This window comes from Vanellus vanellus, assembly GCF_965231255.1.
Source record: "Vanellus vanellus genome assembly, chromosome: 3".
NCBI classification, from domain to species: Eukaryota; Metazoa; Chordata; class Aves; order Charadriiformes; family Charadriidae; genus Vanellus; species Vanellus vanellus.
Genome location: NC_138907.1, coordinates 88,007,443 through 88,029,447, shown reverse-complemented (window position 1 = coordinate 88,029,447; position 22,005 = coordinate 88,007,443). Strand labels below are relative to the sequence as shown.

The 22,005-nt window shown below is 40.4% G+C and overlaps 1 protein-coding gene across 2 annotated transcripts; it reads left to right on the top strand.

The window, feature by feature from the left end:
* Positions 1-628: 628 nt before the first annotated feature.
* On the top strand, positions 629-18,922 carry PM20D2 (peptidase M20 domain containing 2). 2 transcript variants are annotated; one of them, XR_014269050.1, is made up of 8 exons: positions 629-1,144; positions 1,245-1,393; positions 5,018-5,160; positions 8,089-8,243; positions 10,326-10,461; positions 12,216-12,351; positions 14,771-14,878; positions 16,338-16,350. XR_014269050.1 is itself a non-coding variant. In XM_082481941.1 (7 exons), the coding sequence occupies exons 1-7, from the start codon at positions 680-682 to the stop codon at positions 16,484-16,486; spliced, it is 1,305 nt and encodes a 434-aa protein (XP_082338067.1). In that variant the 5' UTR covers positions 629-679; the 3' UTR covers positions 16,487-18,922. The 2 variants fall into 2 exon arrangements, 1 of the variants encoding a protein (XP_082338067.1); XM_082481941.1 differs by lacking the exon at positions 12,216-12,351 and having other exon boundaries at positions 16,338-18,922.
* Positions 18,923-22,005: the final 3,083 nt, after the last annotated feature.

Sequence of the window (22,005 nt, the reverse complement as noted above, 5' to 3'; positions counted from 1 at the left end):
CCCTTCTTCAGGAAGAAGTTTTTCACTATGAGGGCGATGAGGCACTGGAACAGGTTGCCCAGAGCAGTTGTGGATGCCCCACCCCTGGAAGTGTTCAAGGCCAGGTTGGATGGGGCTTCGAGCAACCTGGTCTAGTGGGAGGTGTCCCTGCCCATGGCAGGGGGGTTGGAACTCCATGATCTTTAAGGTCCCTTCCAACTCTAACCATTCTACGATTCTATGACCTTGCATTTGAATGCAATCTCTGGCCAGTGGCGCACAGAGGGCAGATGAAGACTGAAATTAGCTGGTTTTGGTGGCAAATACATGCTCGACCAAGGCGTGTGTTAAGGCAGCGGCAAAATACAGCGGTTATAAGTGCGAAGCGGCAGCGGGTACACCGCCCGCCCGCTCACCACAGGATAAAAGCTGCTCCAGTCCGGCCGCCCTCAGCGCTCCTCCCTCACGCGCCGGCAAAACGAGGGCCTACCCCCGGGGCGCGCTGGGACGGGTAGTTCAGACTGGGCGCCGCCGGCAGGCCCTCAAGGGGGAGGAACTACGTTTCCCAGCGTGCCCCGCGGCGCGGAGGAGGCTATAAAATGGGGCGGCGGCAACCGGCGCGCACGCCGGTAGGCAGGTGCGGGGGAGCGGCTGCGTGTGTGGGGCCGCCGCTTCTGTGGTCGCCGCGCTGCTTTCCCTCATGAGGCCGCAGGAACCGCCTCAGGGCGGCCCGGCCGCCGCCGCCGCGCTGCCGATGCTGGAGACGCTGAAGCAGCGGGCGTGCGAGAGCGTGGAGCTGAACGCCGGGCGGCTGGGCGCGCTGAGCCGCGACATCTGGAGCCGGCCCGAGTTGGCCTACGAGGAGCACCAGGCGCACGACGCCATGATCCGCTTCTTCTCCAGCCGGGACCTGCCGGGCGCCGCCTGGGCCGTGCAGCCGCGCTACAAGCTGGGCACGGCCTTCCGCGCCGAGTGGGGCACGGCCGTCCCTCCGGGCCCGGGCCCGGGCCCGCTCCGCCTCGCCTTCCTCTGCGAGTACGACGCTTTGCCCGGCATCGGCCACGCCTGCGGGCACAACCTCATCGCCGAGGTGGGAGCCGCCGCCGCCCTGGGGCTGAAGGCCGCCCTGGAGAGCCTGCCGCAGCCGGCGCCCGTCGCCGTCCAGGTGAGAGCCCTCCCGAGGGCGGAGGCTGTGGCCCTGCCCTCCCCTTCCCCCTCGCCCCGGGTCCCAGTTCGGCCCCTGACTGTCTGTGTTTGTGCTGCAGGTCACGGTGCTGGGGACGCCTGCGGAAGAACAAGGAGGAGGCAAAATAGATCTGATAAAGGCTGGAGCGTTTGAGGGCCTGGATGTGGTTTTTATGGCACACCCCTCGCAAGAAAACGCGGCTTACCTACCCGATGTGGCCGAGCACGAGTGAGTTGAGGGGGTTCAGGTGGAAAGGGTTGGCTTGTTATTAGCCTTTTATCCCTGCCCCAAATAGGGGAGCTGCTTTGGAAGGGGCTGAACTTAAAGCCAGGGACCTTGCAGGTGCCCTTAAGATGAAGTATTTTCAGTCAGGTAAGGAGCCAGGTTGCAGTTCTGGATGCTCCGAGCCATTCTTCCAAAGTGCAGTGTTCGGCCTCGTGTTAGAGATCCCTGACTGCTCTGAGATAATCTTGCATGCGTCCTCAAAATCCGTTCTTTCTTCTGATGTTTCTAAGTGTCTCTTTTTATACATGCAAGTGATTATCTGACCAATTAAAAAAAGTTTCATTTAAAAAACACCTGTTCTTTAAATTTTAGAACATGCAACTGGAGGGAGTCTCAGGATTGTAGTTCCTTGCCTTCCTGGGTACTGGATCCTGTAGTCCTTTGTACGCATTTTAATGAGTTTTGGAAGTGTTTCAGGTTTTCTCTTCCGCTTTTGAAAGAGACAGCAAGCTGAGCCTGACTGCTGTTTGGATGCTTATTAACTTCCAGCCTAAATTTAACCATGGCCATTTTGTACTTGTTAACTCCCACATCAACATTTTGATTCAAAGTAGTTCTTGGCTTTCCTTCATGTTTACCCCCCATATAAGTATGCACAGCAGTCATACCTTCTCTTGGCTTTTTTTTTTTTTTTTGCTAGCTAGCCATATAACTCTTCAGAAATTATGCCTTCTTTTGATTATCCCTACTGTTCAGTGTCAACACTTGTTCGTTTGTACTTGGAGTGACTTGACTTGTCTTGAAGCACTCCTTCCTGGATGTGCATAACCAGAATTATACACAGTACATGAGGTGGAATTTCCTTAGACCTTACTCAGCTGGTGCTGGGACCATAGTGTCTACTTCTATTTATCATTTTGGACACAGCTGGCATGTTGGGGCTTCCTCTTCAGTCATTTTCAAGCAATCAACTCTTAGACAAATGCTTAGTCTGTCAAAAATATTTTGAAAAATCATTTACTTAATTTCATTCTATTCTTGCTCTGCCTGTCTGCAAGGCTGTGCTGTTCTTCCTTTGATATTATAAACCTCTCCTGTTTTCATATTGTCCTAGCAGTAGTCTATCAGCAGGCTTTGTTTTTACATTTTATGCCGTGGTTACTAATGATTCTTGATCCCAGGGTCTTGTCTTGTAGAGACTCCAGTAGTAACGTTCCTCTAGTGCAGCAGGTGTTTTTTCCAAGTATTATGTTTGGCTGTCTCTGGCCAAATTCTGTAATACTTAAATAACTGGTTTTCCAACCATTTCTGACTTGAATTACTGACTGCTGTATTCATCTTGGTTGTGCTCTGTTCCAGCACCTATGTGCTTGATTTTATTGGCCGTTTTGCCAGTGCAGTTCCTGGTGGATAATTCGCTTTTGTTCCTGAGTATCATGGCAGAAACTGACAAGGTTGGCAACACCTAATCTTCAGCTAGCCGTCTGCTGTATTCTGTCACTGTTTTTCTGAAGAGTCTAAACTGGTTATTGTTGTATTCTTCAAGACTTATCTTAGCTTGGCTTTTGGTTGCTGTACCTTATGACTATATTCATAATCTTCAAGGTGCAGTTTTCATTGATAGTTTTGTCTTTCTGTTCATGTCCACTCTTGCAATACCCTTTTGAGTTTCATGCAGTAAGATTTGGAAACCTCCCTTCAGAGATGGTGGTCTACTGTAGGATACAAGGCCTAGATAGCCTTTAAACCTTGAGTATGGAGGAGGCATGGAACCGAAGTACTAATCGAAACAGCTTACTATTTCCAAAAGCTTGAAATACTCAGTTTATCTCATGATTTATGTAATCATGAGATTCCAAAGGTACAAAGACTGTTTTTATGATTTGTAATTGATCTTTTCGTTGGTTCCAAGAAATTGAAGGACTGGCCATCACAAAATTGCTAGTAGTACTGTATCTGCAAACTCTGAAGCTGGCTTGTGCCTGAAGGAAAAATAATATACTGTGATAACTGGTGAATACATGCCAAAATTTTGTGATTCTTATTCACTTATCCTTCACCTAAGCAGCCTATTTATTGTTGGTCAAACAGGATCCACATTCTTCTGCTAATATTCTTAAACTGGCTTAGGGTTTCCTTATTCACCAAAATCTGTTGGGTTTTTCTGAGAGTATGTGACACTAGTGCAGCAATAGCAGTGCAAGAAATAACATTTTTTTAATAAGAAACACATGTTTCTTGTGGGGGGAAAAAAGATTGCAACATGGCTTTCTGCTTTGCTTTGCTGTCTCCATTTTTTTGGGAATATCCAGGGATCCTTCCTGCCTTATTTGTGAAGTGGTTTGAGGGGTTGCAATCTAATACTCAGGTTGTTAAGTTTTTTTTTATCTTGATTTTGTAATGACAATAAATTTTAAATAAAACTCATACTTTACAGAATGGGATGTGTGGTTGTCTTGGAGGATGGAAAAGGGTGTAGTTAATTTGGATTGCAGGCAGTAGCAGGAGACGTTTTCTGCTGCAACAGTATACTCCATTGTGTCCCTCTTTGCTGTCCAGTGTTTGTTCTGGTATTAACTTACAGCCGCGACATGGTTCAGAGCATGAGGGGTCAGTTCAGGATAAGTGGCTAAGTTGGCATCTGTGCAAGACAGAGGGACAAGCAAGTTAGGCTTGTCCTAGCTGGGTAAGAGAGAGCTTGTGTGTCTCGGGGGAGCTCTTTGAGCTCGAGGATGGAGATTTTTAATGTAAAGGACTGGGTACTGAGGACAAACAGACCTAGTTAAAATCTCTACTATTGATAAAAACCCAAATATTTGTGTATTTGATTAGTAATACCTTGTGTAGTTGGCAGTATTTAATATTTGCCTCTCATGTAAAGAGTTTTCATATAATTTGAAATGCTAAAATATTTTGTAAGGCTAATATAAAGGGCCCTTATAAGATGAAGCCAAGCATGAATTCTTACTGGATGTGTTGGGAGGATAACCTTTGCACTAGATTTATTTTTTGTTGCAAGCCTTTCTAGCAGCATTTTTGAGATGTGCAGGGAAAGAATATCCTTGCTGTAGCATGGTAATGTATATTTTATACTATGGTATGCCTTTACTGCACTTTTTAAACTTGACTTTTGTTATTTAGACATGGCTTGTATGTGATCTTAGTAACGTGCTTTTGCTGTCTTATGTAGCGTACGCATTTTATTGAAGTTTGACAAGAATTGGGATAATCAACCTCTGATTTTGAATCAGAAAAAGATTTGTTGTCCTCTATTTGAGAAGAATGTTAGTAACTATGTCTCAGAACAGTCAGGTGGTGTATATAGTGTTAGAGACACTTAATTGGTGTATGAAGACAGTATATTTCAGGAAAAAGCTGTATGGTGGTATGTTTCTGGTAGCTCTTTTGCCTGACTGGGTCTTGATATCGTTGTATTTCATTGGTTTTCTAGAAATCTTTCACCATCTTCCTGCACTCAAAGATAGTTCAACTTTGCAACAGTGTAGTGCCAGGTAAATTGTTTTGTGTTCTGCACAAAAGTAACATACTTGTGTGAACAAAAGGAACTTTCTATTTTAGAGGTTTTTTTCAGTGAATGAAAAATAAGCAATGCCTTTTATTTCCTAGTGTCACTGTGAAATACTATGGAAAAGCTTCTCATGCTGCTGCTTATCCTTGGGAAGGAGTTAATGCATTAGATGCTGCTGTTCTTGCATACAACAATCTGTCTGTTTTAAGACAGCAAATGAAACCGACCTGGAGAGTTCATGGTGAGATCTTCATTAAATCTAATGTCCAGCAAGTAAGAGTTTAGGCTGTTGAAATACTAACTTACAAAATCCCTGAACTTCAAATATTGCATTATTGCACTAAATTAGTATAGTCACTTCAAATATTATGAAATAACACAGTTTCGTTTAAATAGTTGGTCTATAATCTTTAAAATCATGTCAGTGTCTGGAGCTAATTTCTGAAAATAGGCTTATGGGTCAGATTCAAAAGAGGACACCGGTACCTAGGTAGAGGCTAGACAAATTTTAAGTCTTTGCACTTGAAGTTGCAGTTCAGAAAGAAAAAGAAAAAAAAAAAAAAGCTAAGCTTATTTTGGTACATGGCCTTGAATTCCTTAAAGTTAATATGTGTTTTTGCAAAGGTGTAAGAATAAATGCTTCTGGAAAATGAAGTATTTACTGCATCATTTTTTTAGCAGACATGCCATTGATTAGATAGCATTTATATTGACATTTGTGGAAAGATGTAGTGGTCTAGAGTGACTGAAGTTTATTTGCTGAAATACAAAAAAGAAGTGATGCCGGAAGCCCATAGTTCTGGTTAATAGCCCAGTCAATTAGATGTGCACTGGATCCTAATATTTAATATCTAGTAGACTTTGAAGTAGAAATGTCATTTTGCAATAAGACACGTTAACCATTAAGCTTGACTCGTACTCCTTCATCACGTATTTCTTTTTGTACAGTGAGAAAGTTTCAGAAGTTGAGATGGAATCTGGCTTTTAGCTGTAAACCCACATTTCCCTTATTACACCCAACACAACTCTTTTCAAAGTTGAAATTAAACTTTGCCATTTCTACAGGACTTAGAAATGTAGAACTGTTTACTTGGAAAACTTAAGATCTTAAAACATTTCCAGAAGTTCTGAGCTAATGATCATTATATGTCTTGGCTGCTTGTGCTGTATAATATATGTGTGTATTTCTCTCCAGGGATATCTGGATGGAGTCTGGAAGCCCTAACCCTTTTGACTGTAAATGAAGATGTTTGCAGTTCTACTATGCAGCATACCCAAATGAATTTCAGACAGTGGGCATAGTCTTAGCTCTCTATGTTATTGCTCTGTAGAAAGCAAGGCACTTATAAGTTTTGGTATCTGAAACTCATGTGTTGCAGGTTTAAGATTGGAGATGCCTGTCTTCTATTGGATCTAAGCCTAAAACCCTAAATACTGTGGTTTTTTTTTTTCATAGTTTCTAAAGGCTATGTGGCTAATGTAGGCAAAAACCAGAGTGTCTAAACAAATGTCCTAGAGGTGATGCTTCCTGAACCACAGCAAAACTTAAATTACTGTGTTGATACAACTGCTGTCATAAACCTAGTTTTCAAACTGGAAGTACTAAAAATACCTTTGGGAAAGTATAAGCAGTCAGAACGAGATTTAATTTTAGGGATGCTTTCTTTACAGCTGTGTTGGAAGTCTTGTGTTACAGGCTTGCAGTAACAACCATGGATGACTTAAGTGATCCTAAAAATATTAGTGTTAACCCACAAACAAGAATTGAAATAGTTTCCATTACCTGAAGTCTAGAATTTCTAAGCAATGTTTTATGTATTTGAACAATGTTGGTTTCAGTTTGTCTAATATTTGATAAATTTCTTTCTTCCCTGCTTATGAGTGGAATCCCCCTTGAAAAATAGTAATGTAGATTTTTCTTCTGTTCAAGAAATTGTATTAAACAAGCTGTAAAAAAAGTTCCATCTAGAACAAGGGCAAACTAGATGCTATTAGTAGTGTGCAGGCAGACTACTTTTAAGCTAGATCTGCTGTTCAGTCCATAGTACAGTTGCTTTGAAATTTAAGTGTAGGCATACTCTTAGACTCTGCTGTTTTGCTGGTTCCTTTTCTGTGATGTCTGTCCCTCTCATCTGAGCTGTTCCTTTTGTTATGGACTAGTACTGATAGTGGTTTAGTTCAGCACTCTGTTTACTTTGACTTTATTCAGGACTGGAAAGATTTTACTTTTGTAGTCTTAATAGGTTTTCTGCACCAAAAGTAAAGATTTGTTGCCTATTTGCATCCTGATAGTGCTGTTCTTCTAGGCTTCAGTGACTGATGTCAGTAACTTTGTGCAATATTTCCATTTAAGGTAGATAATTTCTCAAGTTTTAAAGAAAAGAAATCTTATCCCACATATATAAATTGAAGGTTGAAGGCCAGGGAAACAAGCAGCCTGTTGAATGCAATGAGCTGTTAATGCATTGAGATCTAATGTAGAATCGAGGTCTACAATAGTGGGATTTTTTTGTTGAAATATCTAAATGTTACGGTCTTTTATGATAATGCCTCTGATGCCAAAATTGAAAACTATGTAGTTGTCACACATTTCCTTGAGGGAACACTTTGAACTCAAACTTCACTCTTGAATAAAACTGTACATATATTATAAACCCTAATATTTTTCAAGAATTAGCATGAGGAATCTAATGAACTTTCCGTGCACTGCAACTCACACATTACTCCAGTATTGCTGTGAAATGCAATGTAGTCAGTTTCTAAGATGGCAAATTAAGTTGGAAACATTCTAGTTGAGGAAACCTTTAAAAGTTGGAATCCAAGGTAGCCTTTATAACAAAATTTTTTCTTTTTCAGTGGCAGATGAATTGCTTTATGACTCTGATGCATTGAATTTCCAGGGATTAATTACAAATGCTAATTTGGTGTATCTTTAGGTTTATAACAGATAACCAAAGAATGCAATGAAATAGTGCTGAAAAACATGTACACATTCCACTTAATCTGATGTGATGAAGAAACTGTCCACATACTGTATTTTTGACATTGTTTCATGTTCCGTTGATGTTTTGCTTATATATTTAGTTCTTGAGCATGGAGTTTCATGACAGGTCTGTGAAGATCAAGCATTTGTATTTAACACTGGTAACTTGATTTTCTGTTTCTGCAGGTGTAATAAAAAATGGTGGTGTGAAACCTAACATCATTCCTTCTTACACTGAACTAGAGTTTTACTTGCGTGCCCCTTCAATGAAAGATCTTTCTGTTCTGACAGAGAAGGTTGAGAACTGCTTCAAATCTGCAGCGCTGGCCACAGGATGCAAAGTAAGAATGTGTTCGTGGTCATGTGTTTCTATTACACTGGAGATAAGGTAGGCCAGAATAGGAAATCAAGGCTTACAGCGTTTATCTGCATGGTGTTTAGCTGAAAGAAATAAAAATGTTAATTATACTATTTGCTATTCTGTTGCTTTGTGTCCTGAAAGAAAGCTTTGTTTTATAAATTGAATGCCACAGAATTGTAGAATAACCTGGGTTGGGAGAGACATCCAGAAGTCATCTAGTTCAGAGCAGGACTAGTTAGAGCAGATTGCTTCATGCCATGTGGACTTCTGAGTATCTCAAAGGATGAAATTCTACAACCTCTCTCAGCAGTGCTCTACACACCTCATGGTGAACAAGGTTTTTCCTGATGTTTATATTGCGATGGCTGAGCACTAGAACAGGTTGCCTAGAGAGGTGGTGGTGTTTCCATCCTTGGAGATACTCAAAACCTGCATTGATATGGTCCTGGGCAACCAGCTCTAGGTGACCCTGCCTGAGCAGGGGAGTTGGAGAAGATGACCTCCAGAGGTGCTTTCCAACTTCAACCAACTTCTGTGAGTTATTGTTTCTAATAGGAATTTTGTTTGTTGCTTTGTCGTATCACTGGGCATCTCTGAGAAGTCTGGTTCTGTCTTCTCTCTACCCTCCGCATCTAGTAGCTGTAGATAGCTTAACCTTATTTTCTGAAGGCTCAACAAACCAAATTCTTTCATCCTTTCCTTGTATTCATGTTCTCCAGCACCCTAATCATCTTGATGGCCTTCCCCTGAACTTGCTCTAGCCTTGAGTTCAGGAGCACAAAACTGAACACAATACACTAGCCGTGGTCTCACAAGAGTTGTCTGCATCAGTAATTAAAATATTAATGGCACCAGTATTGATTGCAGATGGATGTTACAAGTAACAGGCAGCAATTTGGATTTTTGTGCCACCGATCATAACACTTGGAACCTGAATGTCTTCTGTGGCCACTGAGCCAGACATGTCATCATGAAAAGCTAAGCTTGGTCATGCACCATCTGCTCTTCCATGAATCTATGCTGGATAGTCACAATCGCCTTGTGATTCATGCGCCTGGACATGGGTCTTAGGAGGATTTGTTTGCTCTATATTCTCCCCAAGAGCTTCAGGGTAAGATGGTCTGATCAATTTCCAAGATCCTCCTCCTGGACCTTCAAGATGGATAGGACCTTGAGCTTTTTTTCATTGAGCTGGAGCATCCCTCTGTTTCCTTTGCCCCATTAAACAGCAGGCTCGCGTAGCAACCAAATGTGAAAAACTGAGTGATTTTCAGTTAGCATTCTTAGCTTTTAGTAAGTGGAAGCATCTCTCCTGTAGCTTGTTCCAGCAATATCATTACCTTGCAATGTATTGCTAAGATAGGCGGTTCTACCTGCTCTGTAGTTACATGTCAGTGGCTAATACAGCTGTGAAAAGAATGTCTGTGTTCATCAGGACAAATAGGTATAGTGTATGTGATGTGAGCTAGGGAGTTTTAAGGTCTATTGGAGGCATCAGATGCTGTTTTCCTAGTATGGCCCCTTCACTCTTAACTAGAAAATTATTTCAGAAAGTATACTTTATGCAGAATGAAAGTTAAGATCTGTTTTGAAACTTGACACTGGTATGTTTTTTTTTACATTTGTTTTCAAACTTCTTGCCTATGTGAAGCCATTTCATGAATGGGGCTGAGTTATTGAAAGTGTTCTGAACAAAAATAGTAAAATAGAATTTGGTGAAAGACCGAATTGATATCTGTGTAGTTTTAATAGTACCTGCAGTGGAAATCACTAGAAGGTGTTACAGGAAGTGCTTGCTTACTATTTTTGGAGATGATCTCTGTGAAATCCATGCTTTTGGAATTTGGCTGTCTAGTGCAAGCTTGACACAACACCAGCTGTGTTTTGATCAAGGCTAATATTTGGCAAAATGTTATATTTTTGAAAGAAACTCGGCAATTATGTCTTTTTTGACATGGTCTTGAAGTATGGACATGTACTTGACTTTCGTGGCTTTAAATTGTTTACATTAAACTGGCTTAGGGGTGAAAAATTCCTAATGATTTGTGGGGTTTCTGTCTAGGTGGAAATAAAAGGTGGTGAAAATGATTACTACAATGTGCTTCCAAATAAGAGCCTCCAGAAAGTTTACAAGGAGAATGGAAAGCAGCTTGGAATAGAGTTTATATCAGAAGATTGTATCTTGAATGGTTTGTCAGGTAACTCAATCTGGGTTTTTTTGTTATGACTTTAAACTTAGATTGATGAACTCTTAAGTGTATAAAATAATAGGATAGAAGTAGGTTAAACATAGTTTGGCGAGAACAAAAAAGCCAAATTAGAAAATGGAAGCTCTGTAAAAGGATTGTTGCACCTCTGGAATCTACCTCTGGATCGTACCTCCATTCCCAACAGGTGTGGAGAGCAGTAAAAATTTTCTGATAATATTTCTGAAAATATTTCAAGTAAAACAGTTTGGTTGTTGGGGAAGGATGGAAATATAACAACTGTGTTACTGAGAGCATGAGGATGTGGAATAAATTGCAGCTCATTCTGTTTTGAATTGCGGAATCCTGGTTTATGCTATGAATGAAGATGAGATTTAGTTTTTAGGAACCTTGTCTAACAATATTTTCCAAGCTTATGTGTAAAAAAAAAAAAAAAAAAAAAATGTACTAGCATCTAACTAAGAGGGAGTTTTTGAAGAGATTTTTAAGTGGAATTTTAATCATCTCAGTAACCCTAACTTAAACCTCTTTCCATTAACAGGTAATACTGTGCCTCTAATTTTAGTTCACGAGTTCAACTTACTAGTTTTCCAAAGGGCGCCATTCACATAGGTGTTCACTTCTGGGTCTTGACTATGTCTCAGACTATTTCATTTTCTTGGTCTCTCAGGGGTATACTAATAGGAGTGTGAATTCTTGAATGGTCAGGTGGGTTCCTCATTACCCTTAACAGCTTTTTTTCCTGAATCTTCCTACAGGAGCTCTGTTCAAGTCTTGTTATTGCTGCTGATACTTTATAGCCTTCACTACTGATCATAACTGTATATGTAAACATTTTTACTCTACTCATGTTAAAGGTTTTTCTCTTCGGTTAGAAGGAAAAGATTATTTTCAGTAAAAACTTGTTATTCTAATTAGTTTGATTGTAGTACTCTTCTCTATATTAAACGCAGATTATCTTTGGATAGTTAAGATCTTGGTATTTGGGGATAGAGTTCTCCAAACTTTTATTTGTGTGGGAGAGACAGTGTATCTAATGGTATTCTGCTTGTTTTTCTCTTATTTTTCTTACTTTCCTTCAAATTAAGGCAACGCTAGCATATTTTCTCCAATTGGTTTACTGCCTTGTGTTTAAAACCAAAATATAGCTAAAGGCAGATTCCTTTTTTCTTTATTCAGTCTGATACAAGTAAGACTTACTGCTTTGTTCATTTAGCCTAAGAAAGGTGCTGAGGAACTTTATTTTAGGATGTTTACTGTAGTGAAACTTCCTGGAGCCCTGTGTTACTTCCCTCAAACCATTGTATTAAGGGTGAAGATCATGAATACTGGTGATCATGCTGGTTCAAAGGACTTTGAATGAACTTAATACAGACACCTAATTGTAATAGTGCTTTGATATGTAAGTTACATGGTATGCTAAATGTTAAACATTAACTTTTGCTTTAACTGAAACTCTCCATATGCCTGTCTTGTCCTTAAATTGCTTCTTGAATGTCAAAATGTGCTTGAGCAATTAGGTTTTTATCGCACACTGCAGTAGACCTTACTGAATTTTCTTTCCACAGCTGCTTCTCTGAATTTTTTGCAGTGGGGATTCAGGAGTGATAACAAAGCAGTCTCCAGAGACACAGTGGAATTTTGTATGCTACCCTTTTTTGGGAGTGGTTGAGTGTTTTATCTCATCTTTTTCAAGACCTCTATTTCTGTTTAGTTTTCATACGGTTTTCAATGTTTTCTTTTAGGATATCAGTTTCTTCTGTTGAAAGGGAAGGAAGATAGCTCAGTTGCTTCTCCATGTCTGTGCAGCAGAAAAGTCGTTAACAGATGAGCATACTCGCTGCCACCTCTACATGGGTATTAGTATCGGTCTGCTTACAGGTATCGCTCTAGGCAGCTAAGCATTATGAAGAATTCCTGTAGTCCATCAAATCACACTACCTTGTGTGTGCCTTGTGCACGTTCCATCCTCCGCAGCCAGGATGGTGTGAAATAATGTGAATCTGAGTTGGCTTTGACCAAGTGCCATGACCTGTTTCTCCTTCTGCTGGTAGGGTAGCTCTACTACAGGATACTGATGACCTCCCAGAGCAGATGGCTTAGTTTAGCTTAGTTGAGGCACCCAAGTTTGTGATAACTTATTCTGATTTTTTTAGCATTAATGGGGTTTATTGGCACAAGACTGATACAGATAATTGTAAGAAGGAGCCAGTATGTTTTGAAAATACCACCTTTGAATCTTGGGGCTGTATATAAGTGCTTCCTGGAATCTTTTGCATTTTCCCCTCCATTCATGTTTGTGGTAATACTGGCTTCCATTACATGCTCAGTGACTTGAAGAGGCTTCAGGATAGTTTTTGAGAGGCTGGAGCTCCCACTACCTTTCTGTTGAAGACAGTGGACAAGTCTGTATTATTGCATTGGTAACAGTGCAATTATTTATGCTTCTAGAAGGAAACCTGATCTGTACATCTCAACCATATAGTTCCAGATGTTTGTATGGAAACCATTGGAATGCCTGATGTTTAAACATGCCACTAGGTATGATAGAGGGGAAGATTTCGCTGTCACATTTTTATTAAAAGCTGCTTGGATTTTTGGCTTGGTAAGCTCTTCATCTTGGTAGAAAATGCCAAGTTTAAATCCCTTACATTCAGCAAAAATAACTTGTAAACTAGTAGTAGATTGGATATGTATGTAATTTTAAGTGGAATTACATGAGTGAGAGCTGGGATGCACTGAAATTGCTAATGCTTCATTTGCTGGGTGAGAGCAGGGAAAAAGGCCAATGCACTCTTTCCAGCAGCTTGTGTATTAGGACTCAGCAAGTCAAGTCTAGAATTCTTGACTTGAGTCTGGAGTAGGCAGAACTTCTAGACTTCTGGTTTGTCTTTCCAGACTGCCCAAAGAATAGATAATAGTGCAGACTACTGAAAATAAAAATAACTTGTTGCTGTACCAAGAGTTAGATTTTCTTCAAACACATACTGAATTTATAGGAAAAGGATTGTTTTTTTGGACAAGCTTTGCTGCTCATTTGTCTGTAGGCAGAGCAAATAGCAAGTTAGTCTTGTCCTCTTTGGTCACATGATATAGGCTTTGTGGACTCACTTTTAATCACTATATGCTTCCAAGTAAAATCTATATTCTTCAATTGTTTCATTACTAAGTCTTAAGGCATTAGCAATACCTTGTCTCCATAAAGGATAATGATATGGAAGCTACCTGATGTGTTACAAATAATGTTAGATCTTTGGAACAGTCATTTTATGTCGTTGCTAAAGAAAAAAATTCTTACAGCTGATTGGCCTGAAAAAAATTGAGGTCTTAGCTGGTCATCCCTGTTTTTCCCTGCTATGAAACAATGCTTCCTCTGGTATCTGAATTTCACAATAACTGGCATGTTGACTTCTCTAGCTTCTAAATGACATTTTAACAAATACTGAGTGGATTTCTTGTTTGGGTTTAAAAAGAAAAAAGGCACTCGGGAAGTAGTTGCAGATTCTTGGATGGTTTACTATGAAGGATCTACTACTTCTGGATGGTATCATTAAATAGATAACGTAGTACTTTGAGATAGGTGCTATCACTAGCTAACATAATGAAAGTGCTAGTTGGGCATGAAAGAATCATCATTAAAATCTGCTGCATTGCTATCAAGATTTTTATGTCTACAGAGCACTAGCGTTTTGTCTGGAGTTTAGTTCTGGTCTTGTGATTTCAAGAGTGCTTGTTCTGTTAAGGTTTCCATAACTGAGAATAATTGAAAAACAAAGGAAAACATAGTTGTCCTCAGTCTGGTTTTGTTTAAAGATAGATTGTTCCTACTTCAGAGGCCGCTTTCTAATGCTGAATATTTCCATATTGGTAGAAAGCAGTAACTGTTGGGCCTGGTTCTAAAGGTTGTAGCAGGAAAATAGCTGAACTACCCAAAATTCCAAGGTTTGCAGCTTTCACTGTTTCTGAATTAACAGCTTACTATCAGATGTTTGATAAAAAATCAATGGTAAATGGAATAGGAACATGCTGATACATCTTCCTTGCAGTCCAGTAAATTGATTATTGATCAGAAGAGCACTGGAGAGCAGCATCTGAAGATGGCTAGTTAGGGAAAACATCTTGGTGATGGGAGATTTTTGAATGGATAATGTCTCGTTATAAATGGTTTTACTTTAGTATGTGGGTCAAAGGATACTCTGTTTTAGATATGGGCTGGAGATAATATCTATCATATATTTTCTTACAGCATTCAAAACTCTTCAACACTTGTTCATTAAGAAAATGTCTATGCTGCTTCTAGGTTCCACTGACTTTGGAAATGTTACATTTGTAGTCCCTGGGCTTCATCCTTATTTTTATATTGGCTCTGATGCATTAAATCATACTGAGCAGTACACAGAAGCTGCAGGTGAGTGGAAGTGAAAAGTGTTAGAGACTTACATTTGGAACCTTTATGCATGTTGCTGACTCTTCACTACAGCAAATCTAGAAATAATAAATATTTCAGACTAGAGGATTAAAGCTTTCATGTGCTTCTATGGTATTCAAACCTACTGTGTAGTCCTGGTAGATAGTAAATTATCCATGACTCAGCAATGTGCCCTTGTTGCCAAAAACACCAGTAGAATCCTGGGCTGCATAGGGAAGACTGTGGCCAGTAGGTTGAGGGAGGTCATTCTTCCCCTCTACTCTGCACTGGAGAGGCCACAACTGGAATACTGTGTCCAGTTTTGGGCTCCCCAGTTCAAGAGGGACAGGGAACTGCTGGAGAGTCCAGCATACGGCAACTAAGATGATTAAGGGATTGGAGCATCTCCCTTATGAGGAAAGGCTGAAAGAGCTGGGACTATTTAGCCTGAGAAGAGAAGGCTGAGGGGAGACCTTATTATGCCATACAAGTATGTAAAGGGTGGGTTGAAGGAGGATGGAGCCAGGCTCCAGTGGTTCCCAGTGACAGGATGGAGGGACAATGGGCACAAGCTGGAACATAGGAAGTTCCATTCAAATACACGGAAAAACTTCTTCATGGTGAGGGTGACAGAGCACTGGCACAGGCTGCCCAGGGAGGTTGTGGAGTCCCCTTCTCTGGAGATTTTCAAGACCCGCCTGGATGCAGTCCTGAGTAATGTGCTCTAGGCAATCCTGCTTTGGCAGGGGAGTTGGACTAGATGATCTCTAGAGATCCCTTCCAACTCTGAAAATTCTGTGATTCCGTGTAGCAAATGTATAAAAGTGTAAGTACCAGATCTGAAAGTGGCCACATGTGAATACCTGTATAGAAATGGAGCTGCTTTCTTCAAGCATGATGGGATCTGACCTGAATATGGACACTGAAACAATTTACTTGGTTAATTGTAGCTTTGCAGAAAGAAGCTGACCAAATGAATTTCTGGGTTTGTGTTTGAAGTTAAATGTATATGGGAAGGATGACCACTCCTCATACAAATGCCTGACTTAGTATACCATCTAGACAGAAGAAATTGGAAGGATTATCCCTAGCAGCATATTCAGAAGAGTTTCTAAACATGAGCCAAAAGATAAAACTAATTTTTACTCCTAAAGCACGGTACTCTGGAAATGTAATAGAGCTAACAGTATAAAACTCTGCATTTTCTAAAAATGAAAATGTGAACGCTCATTTTCCTGTTTATGTCACTTGCAGAAAGTCAAGTACTTTCATGTGAAAATTTGTTTTGGGGCATCAGAAAATAGACATACTACATTCATGCAAGTAGGTTTTTAAGAAAGTGTTCTTGCAATTGAAGCATGAAGATTTTATTGTATAGAATATGCCTTATGCTGTAAACTAGTGGTTTGTACGTAGTATTAGTAATCTGACCTGAAACTTCTCGTACTTTTTTCTGCAGGGTCACAGAATGCTCAGTTCTATGCTTTGCGCACAGCAAAAGCTTTGGCAATGACAGCACTGGATGTAATTTTCAAGCCAAGTCTGCTAGAAGAAGTCAGGGAAGACTTTAGACAGGTGAAGCTAAAGGAAGAGGGGAAAATCCAGTAGAACCTAACAGCGTCTGGTGTTGGCATAGGAGCATGTTCATCACACACTGAACTTTATTAAACCTCTCTAAGTAGGATCGACTTAATGGAGATACTGTATTTAAATCCCAGAAGGGGCTGGATAAACACATAGCTAAAGAAATGCTGATTTTATTTTTTTTTTTTACTTTAGAAGAAACAAATAGTAGTATTGCTTTCAAAAATGTGCACTTTCATAATTTCATCTATCTGTAATGTTTGCTGTATTCAATGTGGTGATGAATTTCAGATAGGTCTCAAATATGCTGTTTTTAAGTTGCATTGTTAAATAAATGATAGTGTTTAGATCCCTTGTGAGTGATTTTCTGTGTTGCTAAAGTAATATGCCTTATAGGGGAAATATGGCATTTACATGGGAATTTTTGTTCTAAAATAAGCACTGTTCACTTGGTGATCATAGGTTGAATCTAATCTATGAAGTGTTTGGCCAGTCACTTTTTCTTGGGACAAGATAGAGGCTTAAAACCTGAACTGATTTCACTGGAGAGAAGGGTGCATGTTTGGAAGCATGTCTGGTTTTGACAATAGTAGCTTCTAGCAATGGAAAAGAACCATTTGTATGGAAATGTGATCTGTAAAGGTTGGTTGTCCTGAAATGTGTTGACCTTCCTCCTAATAAGTTTTTGGAGGTGGTGTGGAGAAGTCATTCATCAAAAAACTGGAAAGCAACTAAATGTTTATTTGTTTAACATGTTTAAAGTACCGCAGCAAAATGCATGTGCATCTTTAAGTTCTACTCTGAGGCAATTCAAGTGTCTATACCAGGTGTTGCACTAGCTTAACTGATCTGAAGGATGTGTATAAATTTAGCTAAACTGGTAGAAATCTGTTTCACTAAGATGTAAGTGTCATATCATGAAACAGTAAATGAAGGTAACCTTAAACTCGTTGTGTGCAAACCCCTGTAGTAAGCTCTGAGAAGCTCGCACAGAGGATTGCTCGTGCAGTAACTGGCTTCTTAAACCTGTTTGTTCCCATATCCTAAGCAGCAGATCTGTTAAGTCTTGCCAGTTGTCCTTTCTGTGCGTTGTGTGGTTAGTCTGTTTAATGCTTGTTATTTTGCTTCCCAGCGACATTAATGTTGCAAATTTTATCTAGGTGGTGTTCTGCGTGTCCAAACCTCTTAGGAATTTTAATTCATTTGTTAAAGGATCATGTGAATACCTAGAGAAGGAACTAATCTTTTGTTCAGATACAAATTGCTGAGTCAATTAACAGGCTGGGTGAAAAAGCAGCTTACTAGTTAACATTTTCCTAAGCATAGGTATTATAGTAAGCTTCTGAAAAGAAGTCAGGCAAACTGTATTCCCTGGGAAGTCAGAATATCCAAAATTATTTCAGAAACTTTGTTTTTAACAGCGCCAGTCTCTAAATGGTAAACTCGAATTCTAATCAGAATATATATTTTATTAGTTTCTATATTCAGTTTCTAATTCTGGAAAAAAAATATTCTTTATCTTGATATGACTGCGTACTCCCTCTGCATTTCTATGCATGCTCTTTAACACAGACCTCCAGCTACTATTTAAGGATTCTATTGAGACTTTCCCTGAGAAGGAAAAAAAGTATGACTAGGCTGGCTTCTGTGTCAAATAGACATTGCAGACAACCTAATTTGACTTTCAAATGATACTTCAGATGCTCTGAACTTGTAGTGACAGGACACAGACTGTTAATATATGAAATGCTCAGTGTCTTTGGAAAAAGGAAGTAACTGTATCTGTTTCTGTAAGAACTAGAGGCATAAATAATGTTTTGTATTACAAGGCAGTTTGAAGAGGTGAGTGTCGCCATAAGTTTTCTGGGTTACAGGATGGTCCACGCTCACACCAGTGTCCTTGCTTTCATTAGCAGACCATTTTGATAGATGACTGTGTGAAGCAGATGAGAGTTGGACTCTGAGCTATAGGTATGTCCTGAATAGTAATTTGGATACTAAATCCAAATGAAATTTGGTCCAAAGCTTGTCAAAGGAACTTTCTCCTTAACTTTTAATTTAAACCCTGCCTTGCCAGTTCTCAGACACAATTACAATTAAGTTCTACTGGGTTAACAAGCTAGTTCATGAAATTCCTTAGCATGTGTGGCTTTTTATTTCTTCCTGCATGAACTGCTTATCTTCTTGTTTTGCTGTTTTTAAGATAGAGTGTTAGGATCCCAGTGATAGGAATACATGCTGCGTCATTGTGTTTCCTACAAGCTAAGGTGCATTACAGCCTTCTCAGTTCTCTTTGTCCAGACTAGCTGGCTGTTGGCTGCATCATGTCCAGGATCATTTAATTAAACATTTCTGCACTAAAAGCATGTCTTAACTTTGTGGTAATCATTGCTGGAATTAAAATGAAACTGATGTACTGATTACAGATGAGTTTATATCAATAAAGCAATTTAATTGTGATTGAGTTTTCTTGTCCTTTGATTAATATTGTGATGCTGCATGACTTCATTTGAATAGTGCATTTGACATACACACACACAGTTTGGTATGATTATGTAAGAGTGAGGATGTTTAAGCTTTCCATTTCAGTCTGCCATAGTGAGCAGGCTTTTTGTGAGGGTTAACACTTTTCAAATACAATATTTAATTATAGTCTTTATAATCTCAGGGGCTGCTTTAACTATTAATGCATGTTAGTATTCACAGAATAATAGGAATGGTGCTTGGGAGGGATCTCTGGAGGATCTCTGTTAGGCTAAACCCGGTCCAGCCTCCAGCTTGAAGTGGTATTATCACCAATACTAGATCAGGTGAGCTTGGCTTTTTGCGGAATCCTGGAAGCAACCAAGGATAGAGACTTTTGACCTTCCCTTGGCAAGTTAATTCACAGTTGTGTCTCAAAACATTCATTCTTAAGGTCCAGAACTAAGGCAGTTTGGGATTTAACGTTAGGGTTTTACTATCACAATGATGAGAGAAATTTATTTCCTGTGAGAATAAAGCTCACTTTGACTTTCACTAATTTGTGCTCTTAAGTCACATGTATATGAAAATATCTGGCATGTTTAAGTTACCCTAACTGCAGTCTTCCCCAAGCTGTTTGTAATTTAAGAATACTGGAATATTTGTCAAGAAAAGTACTTTTAGCAATGAATCAGAATGTGTAAGTAATAAACTATAACTACTGAAATGGTTTTGAGCAGCTGCTAGCAATCACAGCTGTTTAAGGATGAGGTGATTATGTCCAGACTTTGTGAAATAAAGTCTCTGCCAGCCTACCAAGCTACAGTGTTTACTTATTTAATACCTGTCCTAGAACATGAGTGAAAAATATGCCTGGTTTAAAAAAAGGGTTTTTTTTTTAAAAAAAAAAAAAAAAAAAAAAAACCACAACAAAACAAGAAAAAAAATAATCATGGAATGTGATGGATTTCTTTTTATGAAAACATATGAAGGAGAGAACTTGTAACCTGTGAGCTAAGCTACCTGGTGTAGAAGGGTCCAGCAGCCTTTCTTTAAACAGTAAATGGGAGCAGCTTTATGTTCTTGTGGCTCATGGTTCTGTAATCAGTTATTTCCCATTGCCTGAGTGCTCTGTACCTGATTACACTGCAGTCACAGTGACTCTGTTCCTGTGAATGAGTCATTAACACATTAGCTGTTGAAAATGTCTTTGTCTCATATTCATTAAAAGTGCTCTTATAACTTTCTAATAGCATTCTTTAAAACAGATTTTTATTTAGAGCAAAGTATTTGGGATTAAATCATTCTAAAATAGCCTCCTTGATTTCCTGTTTTTCCCTAAGGTTTAGTATTTCTGGCTCCTGAAAGTACCAGCCCTCCACTCTGCCGCCTTCTGCTGGCCTGGCTGGCTGACTGCTGCTGGCATCTGCGATGTTGGTGTTTTTATTAATGGGCGAGATTGCTGCTGGGTTTGCTTCCTTTTGGTACTAATAGAAACTAAAAGTATCTGACAAAACTCATCAAGGACTTTTCTCAACTACAACTGCGTCTGAACTACCCTATTCAAAAATAAGTGAGAAGCGGAATGCCTCAGTCCTAGGAAAGAATGGAGTCCCTGTGGTTGTGGATAGCTGCGATAGCCATAAGCTATGCACTGTTGTGTAGCGCTATCATTTATGATTGCTCTAGAGTACCTGTGAAAAGTTATCTTGTCAGCTGCTTAGTCACAAAGATAACCAGCAAATGTAATACTGGCTTATCCTTCCAGTAGTTAAAGGGGACCTACAGGAGAGCTGGGGAGGGACTTTATACAAGGGCATGTAGTGATAGGATGAGGGGAAAGGGCTTCAAACTGGAAGAAGGTAGATTTAGATTAGATATTAGGAAGAAATTTTTCACTATGAGGGTGGTGAGGCACTGGAACAGGTTGCCCAGGGAAGTTGTGGATGCCCCATCCCTGGAGGTGTTTAAGGCCAGGCTGGATGGGGCTTCGAGCAACCTGGTCTAGTGGGAGTTGTCCCTGCCAGTGATGGGGGGTTGGAACTTGATCTTCAAGGTCCCTTCCAGCCTAACTGTTCTATGATCTCAGCTTCTCAAGACCCCATGGAAGGGTAAAAGCACACAAATGCAGTATGTGTTCATCAGAACTACAGTGCTGGAGTCTTGTTTCACGGAATCACGGTATTTTCATAGTTGGAAGGGACCTCTAGAGATAATCTAGTCCAACTCCCCTGCTAAAGCAGGATCGCCTAGAGCACATTACTCAGGACTGCATCCAGGTGGGTCTTGAAAATCTCCAGAGAAGGCGACTCCACAACCTCCCTGGGCAGCCTGTGCCAGTGCTCTGTCACCCTCACCGTAAAGAAGTGTTTCTGTGTATTTGAACAGAACTTCCTATGTTCTAACTTGTGCCCATTGCCCCTCGTCCTGTCACTGGGAACCACTGAAAAGAGCCTGGCTCCATCCTCCTTCAACCCACCCTTTAGATACTTGTGCGCCATAATAAGGTCTCCCCTCAGCCTTCTCTTCTCCAGGCTAAAGAGTCCCAGCTCTTTCAGCCTTCCCTCATAAGGCAGATGCTCCAATCCCTTAATCATCTTAGTTGCTCTTCGCTGGACTCGCTCCAGCAGTTCCCTGTCCCTCTTGAACTGGGGAGCCCAAAACTGGACATAGTATTCCAGTTGTGGCCTCACCAGTGCAGAGTAGAGGGGGAGAATGACCTCCCTCGACCTACTGGCTACATTCTTCCCTATGCAGCCCAGGATTCCATTGGTGTTTTTGGCAACAAGGGCACATTGCTGGGCCATGGATAATTTACTGTCTACTAGGACCCCCAGATCCTTCTCCTCCAAGCTACTTCCCAGCAGGTCCGCCCCTAACCTGTACTGGTGCCTAGCATTCTTCCTCCCCAGGTGCAGGACCTTGCACTTGCTTTTGTTGAACCTCATTAGGTTCTTCTCTGCCCAGCTCTCCAGCCTGTCCAGGTCACGCTGGATGGCAGCACAGCCCTCTGGGGTGTCAGCCACCCCACCCAGTTTGGTATCATCAGCAAACTTGCTGAGGATACACTCTGTCCCCTC